Here is an 18100-nt window from a genome sequence, read left to right as displayed (position 1 = left end):
CTGAGGTCAGACTTTTAGCCCAGAAGCAGTCCTGGAAGAGGTGGCTGTAGGCGGAGGGTACTCTGGCCAGGGAGCTGCACAGATCGAGCTGGGAAGTGCAAGAGAAGGCGCAGCTGTGGGAGATGAGCCTGCAGCCCAGTAGGGCCTGATCTGAGAGTGGTCCCTGGAGCCTCTCTGGGACAGGATGGGATCAGGAAGATCCCAACAACCAGTATGAGCCTCATTCTGTTGGCATTTAGGTGGCCTAGGTTTGGGGAGCCTTGTGGTTGGAGATAGGGCCAGGGCCCCTACTAGGCTTCTGTTGAGAGGCAGCCCTTCTCGGAATTGTTGTTTCAGGCCACCCTCTAGCTCCAGTTTGCTAGCTATGTGTCCTTGCACACACCACCTAGCTTTCTAGGCCTCAGTTTCCTTCCATGCAAAATATAGGTGCTAATGGGGTTTGCTTCTGCTAAAACTGACTGGCTTCTGTAAATGTAAGTTGGCCTCATTCAATCTAGGATGTTTGTCAGTTAAGAAGGCCTTTGGGGCGTGGCTCAGCTGGTAGAATGCTTGCCTAGCATGCATGAGTTTGCTTCCAAGTGCTGCATAAACTGGATGTGGTGGTGCATGCCTACTGTCATAGCACATGGGAGGTAGAGGCAGGAGGATCAGAAGTTCAAGGTTATCCTTGGCTATATATCAAGTTTCAGGCCAGACGGGACTACATGAGATCCTATCTTCTAAATAAATAAAATAAAATAAAATAAAATAAAAGCCATACTTTTGAAAAGTAGTTTGGAAGCCGAGAAGGATATAGCTTTATGGCAGACCTCTCGAGTTCTATTCCCAGTCTTGAAAAAAGAAAAATCAAAAGCTTGTGAACATGTCTGTAGGAAATAGGGGCTCCCCAAAGGTGGCGCTGAGGAGGCTGGGTTAGACCTGCCCAGTGTAGGTTGGAGGTCAAGAATGTCCCAAGGTAGAAAGGCCAGTGGTAAGGGTGTTTCCCCGTAGTCCTTGAAGAGGTGCTGTGTGGAGCAGTACAGGGTTGGGTGTCTGCCTTTCTCAGCCTGGACTGTGGTGGGCAGAGTTCCCTATGGCTGGGTTTTCAGGGCACTTGGAGAGCAGCCAATGAAGGGTTTACTCCCCTCCTTCCCCTTCCCCCACATCTTTCCACCCCCATGCACCAGTGCAGCCACTCCCCATCTGTCCAGGCACCAACAGCCCCCCTTTTTTCTATCTCAACACTGTTGACATTTTGAATCTGATGATTCTTTTGCTGTGGCCTACGGCATGCATCTTGGGATGATGGACAGAATTTCTGGCTTCCACCCAGGAGGTACCAGGAGAGCACCTTTACAGAGTGATAACCTACAGTATCCATTGTCAGGTGCCTCTTGGTGGGCAAGATCGCCCCCAGCTGAGGACCACTGCCATAGTTCCCACACTAAACCCTGGTCCTGGGAAAAGGCAGTCTCTAAAGACAGAGAAAACGGATCCTGATCTTGTTCTTATTTTAGGTGAATCGTTTCTTTCTTTCTGCATCTATAAACTTAGGGGTGGCAGATTCAAGGACCCTACCAGGGGAGGCTTAGAGACCTAAAGGCACCAAACCCTGCAGATGGACCCTGTGTGCTCCTAGGGGCCTAGAAAGAAAAGAGCTGTTTGGTGCCTACCGTGTGCCAGGTTTCTTTCCATTTTCTTTGAGCTTTCAGGCTCCAGAGAGGCTGACGTGAGCCTTTTTCTGGTCCCTGCCCAAGGAATTGGAATCCAGGGCTGCTCCAGGGGAAAACAGTGTCTTCTTGCATTCAAGAGGAGCCAAGACCTTTGACTGGCTGGAAAGTTACAGAATCCCTAAATCAGGCCAGAAGCTCCCTCCACCACCAGGGAATTAGAGCCAGAAAGGGACTTTGTAAGCCCCAGTGCAAGCCTCGGTCTCCTTCCTCTGAGAGCTCTGGCAGGTGCACGCACACCCTTGTACACTCCAGTAACGGAGGCCATGCTTCCCCAGAACTTCAAGAAGCAATCTGGAGTTCCAGTCCTTGGACCGAAGCGCAAGGACTCCCCAGCCTCCTCTCTCTCGACACTGGAGGAGCAGAGGACAGGGTGGTCCTGCATGGCCTGGGTGGGTGTGGGTGCTTGCCAGCATGAGGAGAGCCCACAGGAATGGGGCTGCAGAGGCAAGTTTGGGAAAGCCATACTCAAACTTCTCTTAGAATCCTTGGGGTGTGTCAAAGAGATCCCAGGATTTCAAAGAACATGATGGATTCCTTCTACTAGCCCCAAGCTCCCAACTTGTGACCTATAACCTCTACCCCTAGGCAGGGACCCACCCCTCAGGTTGGCCCCACATCTGCTCCACCTTTCCCAAGGTGGCCCTGGTTTGGTCCACTCCCCCACCTCATCACGCTGGCTCTGCTCTCTGCTCCATGCCCTAGGCATGGAGGCCCTGCTTCCCACCTAATATGGAAACCAGATTCTGTTATCTGCTCAGCCCTTGATCTGAAAGACCTCAGGCAGGGGCTAGGACCCCCTCTTCACCTCTGCCTCTTCTCAAGCCTTGTCTGAACCTGGCTGGTGTTTTCCTGCACTACGGCTCTAGACACTTGGTGTGGGAACCTCTGGAGCTGTCAGCCGGGGTTCTCCAGCAGGGGAAATGCTGCAGGGTGTGGGGGGGAGGATGCTTGCTGAGGTCTTACCAACAGCATAGCATGGTTCTTGAACCTCTTGGACACAGAGCTGCTCTACCAGGTATTGGTTAACTGGGGCCTGTCTGAGGGAAATGGAGGCCTCCTTCTGTTTGTCCTCCAAGGTTTGGGAGAAGTGACGGGGAGCAGGGTGCAGGAAGAGAAGGGAGCACAAGCTTTCTTGCACACACGTGTGTTCACAAGCACACAGGTGAGTAGGCAGAAAGATGAGCCTTCCAGGTGCTCCAAGACCATGTGGGTGGGATGTCAATCTTAGCAGAACTCGGGCAGGGAAAACCACAGGAGAACAGGCTACCACACACAAATCCTCACGGAGGGGACCAGCACCTGCTGTGTCCTGGACATTCAGAGCCTCAGCAGGCCATCACATCACACAGCCCCCCCAGCTAACAACACATGGAAATCTGGGATAGAGACCTAAGTTTGCAGCGTCCTATTTATGCAGTGGCTCCAGGTCCTGAAGCCGTGACCTGACCAGTGTGGGATAAGATGGCTCCAGCAGTGGGGGAGGGGGAAGTGTATATGGCCACATGTATACACACTGTGTATACACAAGGGTGGCTGTGTACCCGGGTGCACGTGTACACACACTTTCGCTTCCACAAAGCCAACCCCTGGGTACAATGAGGCCCAGAGCCTGGCTCTGTGTGCCTGACCAGTGAGCTCCTCCTACAGAGTGTCTGTGCCCACAGGGTTTGCTACCTCCACTCTCCACCCACCTACCTGGGCTGGTCCGGGATCCTCTGTCCTCCTGTCTCTCACTTCCTTCCGGTTTCTCTCACTGCTTTCACTCTGACATCTGTCTCCTGTGTGACCCTTATGTGTCTGGGGATGGTGATGGGAAAGAGTGGGAGGTGGGGCTGGGGAAGGGATATGTCCCCATTGACCTACCTAGCTTCCTGTAGGCATCAGGGCCCCCCTCACCACACCCGAGGAAATAACTGGTGGGAAATCCAGACCCGATAGCTAACCCCTAGATCAGCTAGGTCGGCTTTGTCCCCACCTGCCTGCTGACCTGCTTCAGCACCAGCTAACTTGACCCTTTCCCTGGCCCGCCATGCCCCGCCAGCAGCCGGATGGGCATCAAAGACCGCATCCGAATGAGCAGCTCCCAGAAGCGGACAGGTCCCTCCAAACAGCACCTGGCACCTCCACCAATACCCACCTCTCCAAGCAGTGAGCAGGTGGGTGAGGCGTCCAGCCCTAGCAAGGTGCAGAAGAGTTGGAGCTTCAATGACCGCACCCGCTTCCGGGCCTCTCTAAGACTTAAGCCCCGCAGCTCTGCTGAGGGTAAGCCCCAGAGGTCAAGTGCATCTGCTGGAGGTGGCAGGGAGGGGGGGGGGGAGGCTGGCTCAGGTCATCTGCTCTAGAAAACCGGCATCAGAACTTCCTCTTCGCTATAACCCAGTCTCCAGACTGTAGGATAATCAAATGAGAATCTAGAGGGGGCTTTTGGCAGAGCACAGGATTGGAACCAGGCTTCCAAGAATTGATTACTGGCTCTGTTAATTTTTTTAAAATTAAATTATATTTTACTTATTTATGGTGTGTATGTGTCCATGTCTGTGTGAGTGGAAGTCAGGGTACAACCTGTGGGAGTCGGCTCCCTCCTACATGGATCCTCGGGATCAAACTTGGTCATCAGCCTGCATGCCAATCACTCTTCTCCACTGAGCCATCTCACTGGCCCTCCGTCACTTGTTTTAGATAAGTGACCACATCACTCTGGGTCCCATCTGTAAAATGGGGGCAATAGCAGTATCTGTTTCAGAGAAAGATTCTGAGGCGTAAGTGAGGTGATCCTCGGAAGTCGAACAGGAGAGTGAATTCATAGTAAGTGCCCAGCAGCAGCCAGCTCTCGAGGCACTTTGGAAGGAGTCATAACCCTGTGTACAATGCCCACTGGACAGTGTCCATTGCTTCTCTTAGCTACTTCCGTTTTGCCTCCACCCTGTAGACATGGAAACTGAGACTCTCAGCATGTGAGTGGGAGAGCTCTTACCCTGAAGCAAGGCTGGCCAAAAGTGCTGTCTGCTGTCACCTGCACCAGCCCGGCCTGATGCCACTGTGGCTAGGGGTCTGGCAGGGGCCATTTCTCCACTGTTAGAGGAAGATGGTCCCTTTGGGTTCTAGCTTTCACTGGGACTTAGGCAAGAGGCTGCTCTGTTCTATGCCTCAGTGTCCTCTTCTGGAAAATGGGAAGGATGTATGGGGTCTCCTGACAGACTCCTTGCCCCTGCTGAATATACTGTAGGCTCTTGGTACAGAAAGAAAGGGTAAATAGATCCAATGGCAGATGAAGACAGGAAGCTATGGAGGATGAGCACAGGAAGTTATGAAGCATGAGGACAGGAAGTTATGGAGGATGAGCACAGGAAGCTATGGAGGATGAGGACAGGAAGTTATGGAGCATGAGGACAGGAAGTTATGGAGGATGAGCACAGGAAGTTATGGAGGATGAGCACAGGAAGTTATGGAGGATGAGCACAGGAAGTTATGGAGGATGAGCACAGGAAGTTATGGAGCATGAGGACAGGAAGTTATGGAGGATGAGCACAGGAAGTTATGGAGCATGAGGACAGGAAGTTATGGAGGATGAGCACAGGAAGCTATGGAGGATGAGGACAGGAAGCTATGGAGGATGAGGACAGGAAGCTATGGGGGATGAGGACAGGAAGTTATGGAGGATGAGGACAGGATGCTCCTGTTGTTCTTGGAAGGAGAGATCAGCTCAAAGCCTCTGCCTGTGCTGTGCCAAGATGCTGAGGACTGAGGACTCAGCCTTTTCCTGGAAAGTTACTTAACACCACAAACCAGTGGTTCTTTGGGAGGCCCTGACCCATGGAAGCCTGCCTGCACAAGAAGATGCCTGGGGTCACCTTCCTCCTGTGTGGTGAGGAAAGTACACCCTCCTGAAGCACTGGGTACCAGCCTCTGAGAAGCTGTTTTCCCATCTTCGCTTTAAGGGCCTTTCTTGTAGCAGATATTGGCAGGGGCACTAGCTGGAGTTCCTACCCTTCCAACCCCCCTCACGCCCAACTGGAAGAGAAGACCATACAAGACTCTATAAAGAGTATCAAATAAATGCCTTTTCCTTGGGGCTTCCAGCCCTGCAAGAAGTAACACATAGCATGTCCTCCAAGGCTGTGTGCATCACCTTTGTCCCAGGCTAGACCATATGTCCTCTAAAGCAGCCACCTGTCACCAGGCAGATGTCTGCCCTGCCCAGCACTAGAAGAGGCAAAAGGACATGTAACACAGTTAGAGCGATGAGAGCCACCAGCCAGGAAGGCAGGAACCTGGTCTGCCTCGAGCCTCAGGAAGGTTCTGGACCCTTTCTACATCTCTGTCCTCTTACAAGCACTGCTAATGGAAATGGGGACTGGGAGAGCCTTCTTCTACTACCCCTTGGCCCTCATGTTCCATTCCTGTCTTTCCAGAGGGCCCCTCGGAGGAAGTAGCTGAGGAGAAGAGCTACCAGTGTGAGCTCACGGTGGATGACGTCATGCCTGCTGTGAAGACGGTCATCCGTTCTGTCAGGTGAGGCTGAAGCCCAAGGTGAGCAGCTCTCCCACCTGCTACCCGTCACTGCTCCCCATCTGGGCCTGTCCTCATGGCCAGGCCTGGCACAGCTCCCAGGGTGCCAGCTGCTACCTGCCTGGAGTGCAGGAGGTGTGGGCAGGGAGCATATGGCTTCCAGCACCGTTTGCTCCTACACAACACACAACGTGTCCAGAGGGCCTGGCTCTGGTGGCCAGTGGCACAGCTGCCCATCACAGTCTCTGTCCTTACACATACCATGTCCTCCCCGTCTTCCCAGCTCAGCCTCGCTGCTTCTCTTTCCCCGTTCTCCTTCTCCAACCATATGGCAGCCTCTTTCCTTCTATCCCCAGAGCGGTGACAGAGACCTCGGACAGGCTCTACCTATTCTACACGTGTTTTTCTTCCCCAGCTCCTTTTGTCTCTATTTCACAAACTTTCTCCCTGGGTGTCTTGGCCTCTCTGTTGCTCCTAGGACGTCCTCAAGAGCAGTACTCTTCATACCACAGGTCGAGAACTCAGTGATACTGCCAGTGTGTCATGGCAGCATTTAAAAACAAAAAAACCCTGAAGCTGGGCATGGTGGCACAGTTCTGTGTTCCTAACACTTGGGAGGTAGAAGAAGGAGGCTTGGGAATTCAAGGTCATCCTTGGCTACATCGACAGTTTGAGGCTATCCTGGACTGCAGGAGCTCCTGCTTCAAACATCAAATAAAAAGAAAAAAATATGAGACTGAATGTCTCATACTCAGGGTGATAATGCTTATGGAATTTGTATTTCAATCTGTGTGTGTATGCGTACTAGTTTGCAGGGTAAGATGTGTTCTTTACATAAGTCTTGGTCAAACACTTTGAAAGCCATGATATATTGGCTGCTGTGATAATTCAGTAGGGACTGGTCTCCTGTGTCCTGTAGCCATTGCCCAGTGTGGATCTGGCCCCAGCTTCCTGGCGAGGAGTCCTGGCTAGGTCTCATTCCTAGCCTGCAGCTGGGCTCCGGAGGCCACTGAAGCTCAGCTCCCTTGGCCTGTGCCCTGGCTCATGTACCAGCCTACCCACAGCCTCTTCTTGTATTCCTTTTCAGATCAGCCAGCTGGGTCCCCCTCTCCACTCAGAGTCAGGCCTTTTCTCACCTCTTTCCATACATCCTGTTTCTCCCTTTCTGTGACCACCATCTTGGACACGGTATCTGAGCTATGAGGGCCAGGCTGGCTCTCCTTGGCAGCCTCACAGCACCCCCCCCCCCACACACACACCCAGAATGCCCCCAAACTGTTCCTCTGCCCACCTCCCTGAGTCAGGCAGTTGATGATACCACTGCCTACCCTGTCTCCAGCCATAGGAGTCAACTTAGATTTGCACTCAGAAGTCTCTTGTCCGACTTCTGGGTTGCTCAAATCTGTCTCCTCCCAGCTCAGGCTCATCCTGAGAACTGGTCTTCATGCCTAGACCACGGAGCACCCCGACACATTCTCTCCAGAAGTTAGCAGAGCAAGCGTGTTGAGGCAAACTGATGACTCCTCCCCAGCCCAGTGCCTTCTCCACCCAGCCCCCGCCCCTTCCTTACAGCTAGTGCTGTGCCAGGCTCCCCTGCCTGTTTCTGGGAAGCTCCTTTCTTCAGAGCAGGAGCAGCTTTCTTGCCCCTGGCTGGAAAACACCACCCAAGGCTCTGCCTGCTGAGGCCCTCCCTTCCCATGGCTCCGAGCTCTCCTTTCCTATTCTTTGAACCTGGCTCTAGTCTCCCCCAACTGCCTGCCCCCTCCCAGCTTCCCACCCTAGACCTGGGCTTTCTGTAACCAGGGATCGAATCTCCCTTTGGGTGTCCAAAACCCTGCACACAATTGCCAAGTATGTGTAGAGTGAATGCAATGTTTCTTTCCTAAGCCAACAGCAGCAGTTGGTGTTCTAGAAGCTCCATGTCCCACTGAGCTGAGAGACAACGGGTCCATTCCCCGCCTCCTCTGTTAATGAGGCTGTAGGGGCAGGGCATATGAGAAAACACCAAGCCAGCCTGTGGGTGTGCAGGGCAAAGGGGAGCCTGATGGTTAGGTAAGGAGCCTGGGGACCCAGCAGAGGTTGTTTGGAGTGGTCCAAGCAGATGACCTGGATCTGGACAAAGGGGCAGAGAAGGGATTGGAAAAGAGTCCCCTTCTGGAACAAGAGCAGCTGCCAGACATCCCCCTCCTCTAACAGGATTCTGAAGTTCCTGGTAGCCAAAAGGAAATTCAAGGAGACACTGCGGCCATATGATGTGAAGGATGTTATCGAGCAATACTCTGCAGGGCATCTGGACATGCTGGGGCGGATCAAGAGCCTGCAAGCTCGGTGGGTATGCAGACTTTGAGAAGGAAGTGGGAGGGAGTTGAGGGTCCCAGCCCAGGTGAGCTGTCTGTGCTCTCTAAGGGTACTGCCCAGGTGGGCAAGGGCCTCTAGGAGGCTTTCTGTCCTACATCTGTAATCTCAGCACTGGGGAGACACAGGCGGGAAGACCACGAGTTTTAGGCTAGCCTGGGCTATAAGATGGCTGCTTCAAAAGAACAAAGAAATCAGAAATCAAATCCAAACCAAAAGATCCCTGGCTCGCAGTTTCCAGGCTGCTTGGAAGCTGAAAAACAAAACAACCTCAGTTATAGTTCTCTGGATGAGTCCAGTCCATATTCATGCCTTGACAGCTTCCTTAGGAGGCCTGTCTCCAGGTCTGGAAGTAACTGACCCACAGTAACCACTGACTTCCCATCTCCCAAGTAGCAAGGTGAAGCAAGTTACCTTTCGATTCTTGCCTCTAGAATCCTGCATGTCCCCTAGGTCCAGGATCAAGGAAGAACTTTTATATCAAGTCCCAAACTGCCTAGAGCTTTCTTTTCTCATGTGCCCTATTTTCTCACTGTATGCTCATTCATTAACTCAAAAAATAACATTTGAGGTGGGGCATGGTGGTGCGTATCTTTAATCCCAGCACTGGAGAGGCAGAAGCAGGTGGATCTCTGTAAGGCTGAGGCCCGCCTGGTCTACAGAGAGAGTTCCAGGTCAGCCAGGGCAACATAGGGGGGCCCCAGTCTCAACAACAACCGCAGTATTGGGGGGAGGGGTGCTAGAGGCAGGAGGATCAGTGGTCCAGCCTTGGCTATTTAGAGAGTTCAAGCCAGCCTGGGTCACAAGAGACCCTGTCTAAAAGGGGTGGGGGGGGAGAACAAATAAAGGATTGTGGGAAGAAAGAGTGATCAGATGTGACCTCTGCTGCTGTTGGGTCAAGTAAATAAGGACTGAGTTGATCACTGGATTTAGCAACATGGAGTTCACTTGGGGGAGGGGAAGTCTGACTAGAGAGGCTTCAGAGGGAAAGGAAGCAGGGCTGTGGGCAGAGGGTTAAGATAACACTTGCATTGCTGTGAACTAGCGAGCGAGCGCAGAAGAGGGTGGGATCCGCTCCGGCCTTGTCCACCTTCCAGCATTCCCTTTCCCAGCCCGTCATTTCTCACCTCGGAGGAGGCTCCGCTTGTTATTTGGAGAATTCTCAAAGCAGGGACTGGTGTCTCCCAGGCTCAGCCTCCCTTGGGCAGGGAAGTGGCCTCTTCCCACCATAACTTCGGTCTGTCTTCCCGGTCAGCGTCAACCAAGGGTTCTCCTGGAAGGGAGGCGCAGTGCGACTCAGTCTCTTGGACAGTCTATTTTTCCCTCCACAGGGTGGACCAAATTGTGGGTCGAGGGCCTGGGGACCGCAAGACTAGGGAGAAGGGCGATAAGGGGCCTTCGGACACGGAGGCAGTGGATGAAATCAGCATGATGGGGCGCGTAGTCAAGGTGGAGAAGCAGGTGAGTGTAGGAAGGACTTCCACCCGATGGCTGAAATAGCTGTACAGCACGGCTGCAGTGCCGAGCCTTGGCCCCTGGGGGCCCTAGCAGGGCCCACATGCTGAGTTCTGATCCGCCAAGCTCCATCCCACAAACAAGCCCGGCTCCAAGAAAGCCCACTCACCCCCATTCCTGAAGGATCCCCAAGGCGTAAGCCGGTCCTAACCACGCCTCCTACCTGGCGTCCTAATCATCTCCAAGCCACGCCCCCTATATACGCCCCGCCCCCGAGCTCCGTCCCCGCCCCGTCCAGGCCCATCCCTTCCCCAGCGGCGCCCCGCCCTCGGGTCCAACACCCCCTCTAGCCTCGCCCCTCCCCGCGCCGCCCCCAGGTGCAGTCCATCGAGCACAAGCTGGATCTGCTGCTGGGCTTCTACTCGCGCTGCCTGCGCTCTGGCACCTCGGCCAGCCTGGGTACCGTGCAAGTGCCGCTCTTTGACCCGGACATCACCTCGGACTACCACAGCCCTGTAGACCACGAGGACATCTCCGTCTCGGCACAGACCCTCAGCATCTCTCGCTCAGTCAGCACCAACATGGACTGAAGGGCTTCTCAGGGGCTGGGCAGCAGCCTTCGGTCTGCCCCTCGGACTCACCCCGAGGCCTCACCCCTCTTACTTGAACTCGCTCCCTGGCAGGGAGAGAGGCCATAACACAGTATTGAGCTGTCTGGGTGGGCGAGCTACCCGATGCCAGGTACCAGCGCCCCAGGAGCACGAAATGCCAGGCCACGTGGTGGGCCGCAGCAGTGGCTGCCCGGAGGCCTCTGGACACTCCCGGACCCTGCCGGCTCCACTAAGGTTCAATATGACCCTCCTGGCAGGGGCTCTGTCCCGGGAATGGGAGCAGGGCGCTGGGGCCCTGGTCCCTGAACCAGCTTCTAGCTATGCAAGGTGAGGTCTCCAGGCCCGCCCTTCCAGGCAGAGCAGGGAAGCCCTCCTGCCAAGCCCTGCCCCACTCGGGGATGGGCCCAAGGTGCCCCCACAGGTGCCCACAAAGCACAGGACTCTGCCATAAGGTAGATGGGCACCATATATGCAAACTATGTTAAATATGCAACTTTGGGGACCCCCATGGGGTTCCTCTGCCTCTCCCCCACTGGGAGATGGGCCCCAGCAGTAGCTGGTCTCAGGCTGCTTGGCCATACCCAACCTCCGTTCTTTGGCTTATCATCCACCCCCGCCCAGCATGGGGCCTAAACTTCCCTGTCCTCTCCCAAGGACGGTGCCTGGGCCTTTCTGCTCTTTTGCAGGTGTCACCCAGGGGCTCCCTCTTGCTGCTGGATGTCCTACTGGTCCTCCAGACAGTTTTGACAGCACAAATTCTTGTATTTTCCCCAAACCTACCAGTCAGTGGCCCACCACCAGGAACACAAGCATGGCCCTTTTATTTCTCCATCAGAACGCCTCACACAGTGACGCACATGACCACACACACACCTGGAGGCATGAGCACAAAGCCACTTGGTCTCCTGGGCAGGAAAGGGAGCATCCACAGGTCTCCCCAGGCCCAGCCTCAGAGTTTTACTTGCTCCCGCAGGAGTCCTCTGGCTGCCCTGAGGACTGCGTTGGCGTCCCCACAGCATAACCCAGGCCTAGGCCTCCAGATCTTGCACACCACTGGAGAGGACCCAGGCACGCACGCCCTCTTCCTAGTCCCAGAGAGAACATACTATCCAGTGCTATACCAAGTGCAACTGGCTCTCGCCTGCACCGCCTCTGCCCCACCATCTCACTCCAACCGGCAGCGCTGCATATCGGCACAAACGCCCAAACACGGCAGGCCTCTGCACCAGCTTTGGATCCCCGCCCTTTTGTTCCTCCTCTGCGAGGCCCGTGCAGGTGGCAAGGGAGTTAGGCGCGGTGGACCAATGATGACACTCTGGGGGGGTGCTTGGGAACAAGGGGCTGAGGCCCGACTGTCTGCATCTCATACTGGGACCTGCATGTACCAGTGCCAGGGCTTGGGTTGAGTCTTGCTCAGCCCAGTCTCTGCCCTACCATCTGCATGTACCATCATGCCCTGGATGGAGCCCACCCTGGCTCGTCTCACTTGCGTTGCACCGTCCCCAGAGAGCCACTCCACCCCCTCAGAGACAGCTGCCCAGAGGGGCTGGAGAATAAGATTACCCTGTGACCAAAGGAGACATGGGAAGAAGCCCTCCCTCCTTCCACGATCGAGGTTCCCCCACCAACCCAGTTCTCAGATGTGCAAGTACCTCACTTTGTTAACTTATTAACTTATTGGTTTCATTAAAGTTTTCAGTAGGAAGTGATTGGTCCTGGTTGCGCTCGGTGGCTGAGGGCTGAGGCTCCTGATTTGATGGTAGAAATGAGATTTGGAATTATTGTAAACCATACAGGCCCAACTCCATACGGCCCAAGGAAAAAGAAAAGACACATTGTCCCGGATAACTGAAGTGTCTAGGGGAATAGATTTGACTTCACAGACAGGTAAATCTAGGTGCTGGAATGCTTGCTAATCCCTCTGCTTGGCCCTCCTCACAGCCCAGTGGGCCTCTTGTGAGGACCAGTGAGAAGTGGATACTACTTTCCTGGTGGTTTGTCCTGTCAGGAAACCAGAAACAATGGTAGGGGACTTTTTGTTTGTGGGGGGTTGTTTATTTGTTTGTTTGTTTGTTTTTGAGACAGAGTCTCAGCATATCTCAGCCTTATGGCAGATAGTAGATTTTTCTCTTTGACTTCCAATAATTTACATAATTCATTTTGTTCATTTACACACAGAAGCACTGGTAATGAGGAAAAAATAATGTGACCATTTGTACATTTAGAATCAGGACACAGCCAGTGCACCCCGCCCTTTGTTTTTTCAGACAGGGTATTTAGGTATTTATTCAGACAGGGTATGTAGCCCAGGCTGGCCTCAAACATGCTTTCGACACTACTCCCAGCACACACAGCCTTTTGTTCGGTTGGCTCTGGGAAGAGAAAGGAACCATTCATTGGAAGCGTTCTCTTCTAGCATCACTTCAACTTCTAGGAAAGTTTAGGCTGGACACCTAGGGCTCCTTAGCCATGGGATTCCCCTGGGGCATGATAAGCAGTTAACATTTCAAGTTATTGTCAATATTTCATAATGATTCTCCAAAAAGGCTCAGTGGTAGGAAAGTCATGTCCTTCCCCTTCTTCACAGAAGCAAAGGTCTCAATAAACTTAAGCCACCAGGGAAGCACCACCCTGGCATTTATGGATCTTACCAAATGATACTAACCACCCAGAAGGCTTCCTCTGGTCTATACCCACTAATCTCTAATTGTCAGAGTGACCCAGGTGACATTCCAAATTCACGTCAGACCCAGAATGGTACTTATTCCACAAGGAGGATTTACAATGGAGAGCTGTGCTGCAGGCAGAGCAAAGAACAGAAAATCCAGGGTTACCTAGAGAAAGTTGTGGGACACAGCAACCCTTCCTGGAACAGCAAAAATGTAGGAAGCCATTGGGACCATTGAAACTCACAAGCTTGGTACTGGCGATGTGGCCCAATGGTTGAGCGCTTGCTTGGCATGTTCTAAGTCCTGGTTCAGTCCCTAGCACTAACACACACACACACACACACACACACACACACACACACACACACACAGAGAGAGAGAGAGAGAGAGAGAGAGAGAGAGAGAGAGAGAGAGAGAGAGAGAGAGAGAGAGAGGACAAGTTTTGGAGTTTGGAGATATGTAAAGGAAGTTCTGGTAGGGATACAGGGAGGCCTGCCTAGGCATGCACGTCGACCACAGAGCCTTGTGGGAAAGAAAGTAAAAACATCCCTACATCTGCCTTCTGATCTTTCCCTGCTGTTCCTTTTTTTAAAGTCATAGTGTCACAGAAGCTCTTGGAATCTAAGGATGACAACAGACCCCCCTGAACAGTCAATAATGGTACACATCAACCCACACGTATCAGACAGCCATATGACAGTGTCTACCACCAAATAAGACAAAACTATGCTTCACACAAACAAGATCCTTCTAACTCTCCCTGCAAAAGAAGACACAAAGTCCCACAGCCTTTTAAAAACTATTTTATTTATTTGTTTTATTTTATTTATTATTTTTACCTACGTGTATGTGCCTGTCTCTGTGTGGGTGTGTGCATGCGAATGCCCCTTGGAGGGTAGAAACTCCAGATCCCCCTGGAGCTGGCACCGAACTTGGGTCCTTTGGAAGAGCAGTGTACACTGGTAACGACTGAGCCATCTCTCCAGCTCCCAAACCTCAGTCTAACAAAATCGTCCATCTCCAGGAACTAGCCAGCCAACCTTATTGGGATGGTGTTAGCTGTTCTGACTCAGTGGCAACCCTAGTGCAACCAAACACAGACCTCACACTACGATCTTTTAGAAGACTGTTCACAAAGGGACCACCTTTGCTCCAAAGGGAGAAAGAACGTATTCTGAGCCAAGTATGAGTGACCCTGGTTCAGGGATACAAATTCAGGTTGCCCTGAGTGACATCTTTATTGTGGAAGCGGTTACATGAACTTTTATAGTCATAGACCAAAAGACAGTCATAAATCAGTGTGTTTGCCAGATCCATTGCTAGGGACAGCAGGTGGATGGGATAACAGCGAAGCAGCAGGGACGTCTTTGCTGAGGTGTCAGATCTGATCTGATGTCATTCTTAACTTTTGAGTTGGTGGAAGCTACTTAGAGGTGATAGTTTCCAAAATTTTTACCTAACAGCCACAACTTTCTTTTTCTTTCTTCTTCTTCTTCCTCTCTCAATCTCCCTCTTCCCACTCCTTCTCCACTCTCCTCTGCCTCTCCTCCTCCCTCTTCCTGTCCCCTCCCTCTCCCTCTCCCCTTCTTTCTTCCTCAAGCCCTCCCCTCCCCACTTCTATCCCCAGGGTGTCATGTATCCCAGGCTGGTCTCAAACTCATAGCTAAGAATGACCTTGACTTTTCTGATCCTCGTACCACTACTTCCCAGGATGCACCACTACACTCAGTTTATAAGGTACCTAAGGTTTTCATGTATTCTCGATAAGTACTCTGCCAATGGAATTAGTCCCCAGCCCAGAGGGCAGCAACTGTATTAGTTATTTTTCTCATCCTTTTTTTTTTTTTTTTTTTTTTTTTTTTGGTTTTTTGAGACAGGGTTTCTCTGTGTAGCTTTGCGCCTTACCTGGAACTCACTTGGTAGCCCAGGCTGGCCTCGAACTCACAGAGATCCGCCTGGCTCTGCCTCCCGAGTGCTGGGACTAAAGGCGTGTGCCACCACCGCCCGGCTTTCTCATCCTTTTAGCTGCAGCTGCCAGAACAACTTAATAGAGGAGAAAAATTTAAAAAGAAGAATGGCGTATGGTTTCACACAGTGTAGTCTGTCCTGGTAGGGAAGACTTGGCTGAGTTCACGGCTTCCGGAGCATGTTTTTTTTTTTTTTTTTTTTTTTTTTTTTTTTTTTTTTTTTTTTTTTTTTTTTAATATCTTGTCAGAACAGTAACCAAAGACCTCAGGCTGGAAGCTGAGTTCTTATGACTTATAGCTTCTAACTCTCAAGCCCTGGTTCTGTGGCCGTGTGCATCTGCAGCTAGGCTCCATGTCCAAAAGGTTCCACAACCCCGCCCTCAAACAGCGTCACCCTCTGGACCAAGTATTCAGACATACAAGCCTGTGCAGGGCATTTACATTCAAAGCGGAACAGTGATAAATGGCGATTAGATTAAGCGGACTAAAGATAGTACGAGATAATTGTGGCTCTTGGTCTGCAGCATTCCAAACTCCACAATCAGGGTTCTAGTCAGTCAGTCTGCAGAGTCTTCAACACAGATGTGGCTTTTAAAGGGAACTTTAGTTCATGGAATAGGGAAGGGGGGCAGGAATAAATTAATGCTATTGAAAAATGAAACAAAAAAATTAATGCCACAGCATCCCAAGCAAAGAAGAAAACATGAATAACTGTTATAGACTTTTTTCTTTTTTTGGTGGTAACTGGTCTTTCATAGAGACATGTTTCTTTATGCAAACTATGCCATAGCTGGTATATAATTCATTAATCTTTACCCCCCCCCCCAATCCTTTTTTTTTGTCCTCTGCCAATCTCTCCATTGGTTAGGGGTTGATGACTTTTTTTAAAGTTTATTTTTATTTCCTGTATTGCCTCTGTGTGCACCTATGTACCACACACATGTCTGGAGCCCACAGAGGCCAGAAGAGGGTACTGGATTCTCTGGAACTGGAGTTACAGATGGTTGTGAACCATCATGTGGGTGCTGGGAACCAGGTCCTCTGCAAGGGCAGTCAGTGCTCTTAACCACTGAGCCATCATCTCCAGACCCTGGTTAGGGTTCTCTATGTGATAAAGTGACCTAAATTATCTCTGAAGGGTCTGAATCCTTAGTGGTCCTGCATGGTTTGGGTGTCATAGCTTTTCATTAACTTTTATTGTTGTCTATGGAAGTAAAGTAATCATAGTGGGTTGGCTTCAGGATCTACTCTAGAGACTAAAACTGTGGAAATTCAATTTTCATTATAAAAGAGTATAGCCTGACTTACACACATCCTCCTGCATGCTTTAAATCACCTCTACCCTATAATCCCCAAATACAGTGTAAATGTTATCTGAAATAGTTGCTATACCGTGTTGTTCATGGAGTGATAATGAGAGGAAAGCCTGTACATAGCCAGTATAAATGCAATACCTAGCTACTTGTCATCTGTCTATCTATCTATCTATCTATCTATCTATCTATCTATCTATCTATCTATCATCTGTCTCTGATACCCATCTACTCTATGTATCTGTAGACAACCACCTACATACTTACCATCTATTTATCAACCACTTATCTATTTATCATCTATCCGTCCACCTATCTATCTACTCGTCATCTGTCTCCACCGTTGGTTGGAATTATGGATGCAGAACACACAGATCCAGAGGACATAGGGGTGACTGTCAGAGGGGCCTTAGTGCATCCCCTGGATTCCAGACGTAGCCTGCCTTGCCCTGATGTGTAGCCCCTCAGCTTCCCCTTGTAGGGAGCAGGCCATGCTGCCAGGACATTAACTCTTCCTTTGATTGCTGCTTATGTGGCATGAGGAAGTCAAATGACATGAAAACTCATCCCTTCCCTTGAAGATGAAAACTTCCCGTGTGGCAGGGGCCAATGTTATACGAGCCAAATGGAGAAGCTTGGTAAATAGGTATAGTAGATTGAATAATGGCACCAAACAGAGGAACTTCTAATCTGTGTAGACTGTCACCGAATAAGGAAAAGGGTGGGAGGGGGTATTAATAAAGTTTTTTGGTTTGTTCAGCACCCGCCCCCCACCCCCCTCAGTCTCCCTATGTAGCCCAGGGTGGTCTCAGAACTCTTTAAAGCTTTTAGAAAATAAAATATTTATTGACGTGTGTGTGTGTGTGTGTGTGTGTGTGTGTGTGTGTGTGTGTGTGCAGGGATGCACACACCCCATCCACAGCGTGCATGTGAAAGTCAGAAGATAAATTACAGTAGTCACTTCTCTCCTTCCGCCATGGGGATTGAACTCCCATCATCAGGCTTGGTGGCAAGCGCCTTTACCCACTGAGCTCTCTCTGACCTAAAGCCTCAAACTCTTGATTTTCTTGCCTTAGCCTCCCTGGTGCTGGGATTGCAGCCTGAAATTTAGGATCCTGACAGGAGAAAATTGTCCTTTGTTAAAGATAGACCATGAATGTAATTAATACTGTGTGTGTGTGTGTGTGTGTGTGTGTGTGTGTGTGTGTGTGTGTGTGTGAGGTGGCGGTAGTGGTGCTGCTGAGGACCAAATCCAGGGCCTCTCACATGCCAGGCAAGCACTCAGGCGCTAAGCCAGACCTCCAGTCCCATGAATGTCTCTTTAAGAGAGAGGTAGGAGGAGACTGCATGCACAGAAGAGCAGGTGAGTTGAAGACAAACACAGAGGCAGAATGACACCCGCCACCATAGCAAAGGAACGCCACCGGCAGCCACCAGCTGGAAGTCAAGGAATGGATTCTCCCCCAGTGCTCTGGAGGGAGTACCCACACTTTGGTTTAGACTCAGTGA

At 51.4% G+C, this 18100-nt stretch overlaps 1 protein-coding gene across 1 annotated transcript in view; it reads left to right on the top strand.

The window, feature by feature from the left end:
• The window catches only part of Kcnq4 (potassium voltage-gated channel subfamily Q member 4), a 50460-nt gene extending 38113 nt beyond the window's left edge, over positions 1 to 12347 (top strand). The window contains exons 10-14 of the mRNA XM_059254887.1: positions 3754 to 3974; positions 6125 to 6224; positions 8418 to 8549; positions 9908 to 10037; positions 10409 to 12347. Of these exons, the coding sequence (XP_059110870.1) occupies positions 3754 to 3974; positions 6125 to 6224; positions 8418 to 8549; positions 9908 to 10037; positions 10409 to 10621 (796 nt within the window). The 3' untranslated portion in view covers positions 10622 to 12347. The remainder of the gene's footprint in view (positions 1 to 3753; positions 3975 to 6124; positions 6225 to 8417; positions 8550 to 9907; positions 10038 to 10408) is intronic.
• The last annotated feature ends 5753 nt before the right edge of the window (positions 12348 to 18100 follow it).

This window comes from Peromyscus eremicus, chromosome 2, assembly GCF_949786415.1.
Source record: "Peromyscus eremicus chromosome 2, PerEre_H2_v1, whole genome shotgun sequence".
NCBI classification, from domain to species: Eukaryota; Metazoa; Chordata; class Mammalia; order Rodentia; family Cricetidae; genus Peromyscus; species Peromyscus eremicus.
Note: the sequence above shows the minus strand (reverse complement) of the source record. Positions and strands in the feature narration are given on the sequence as shown.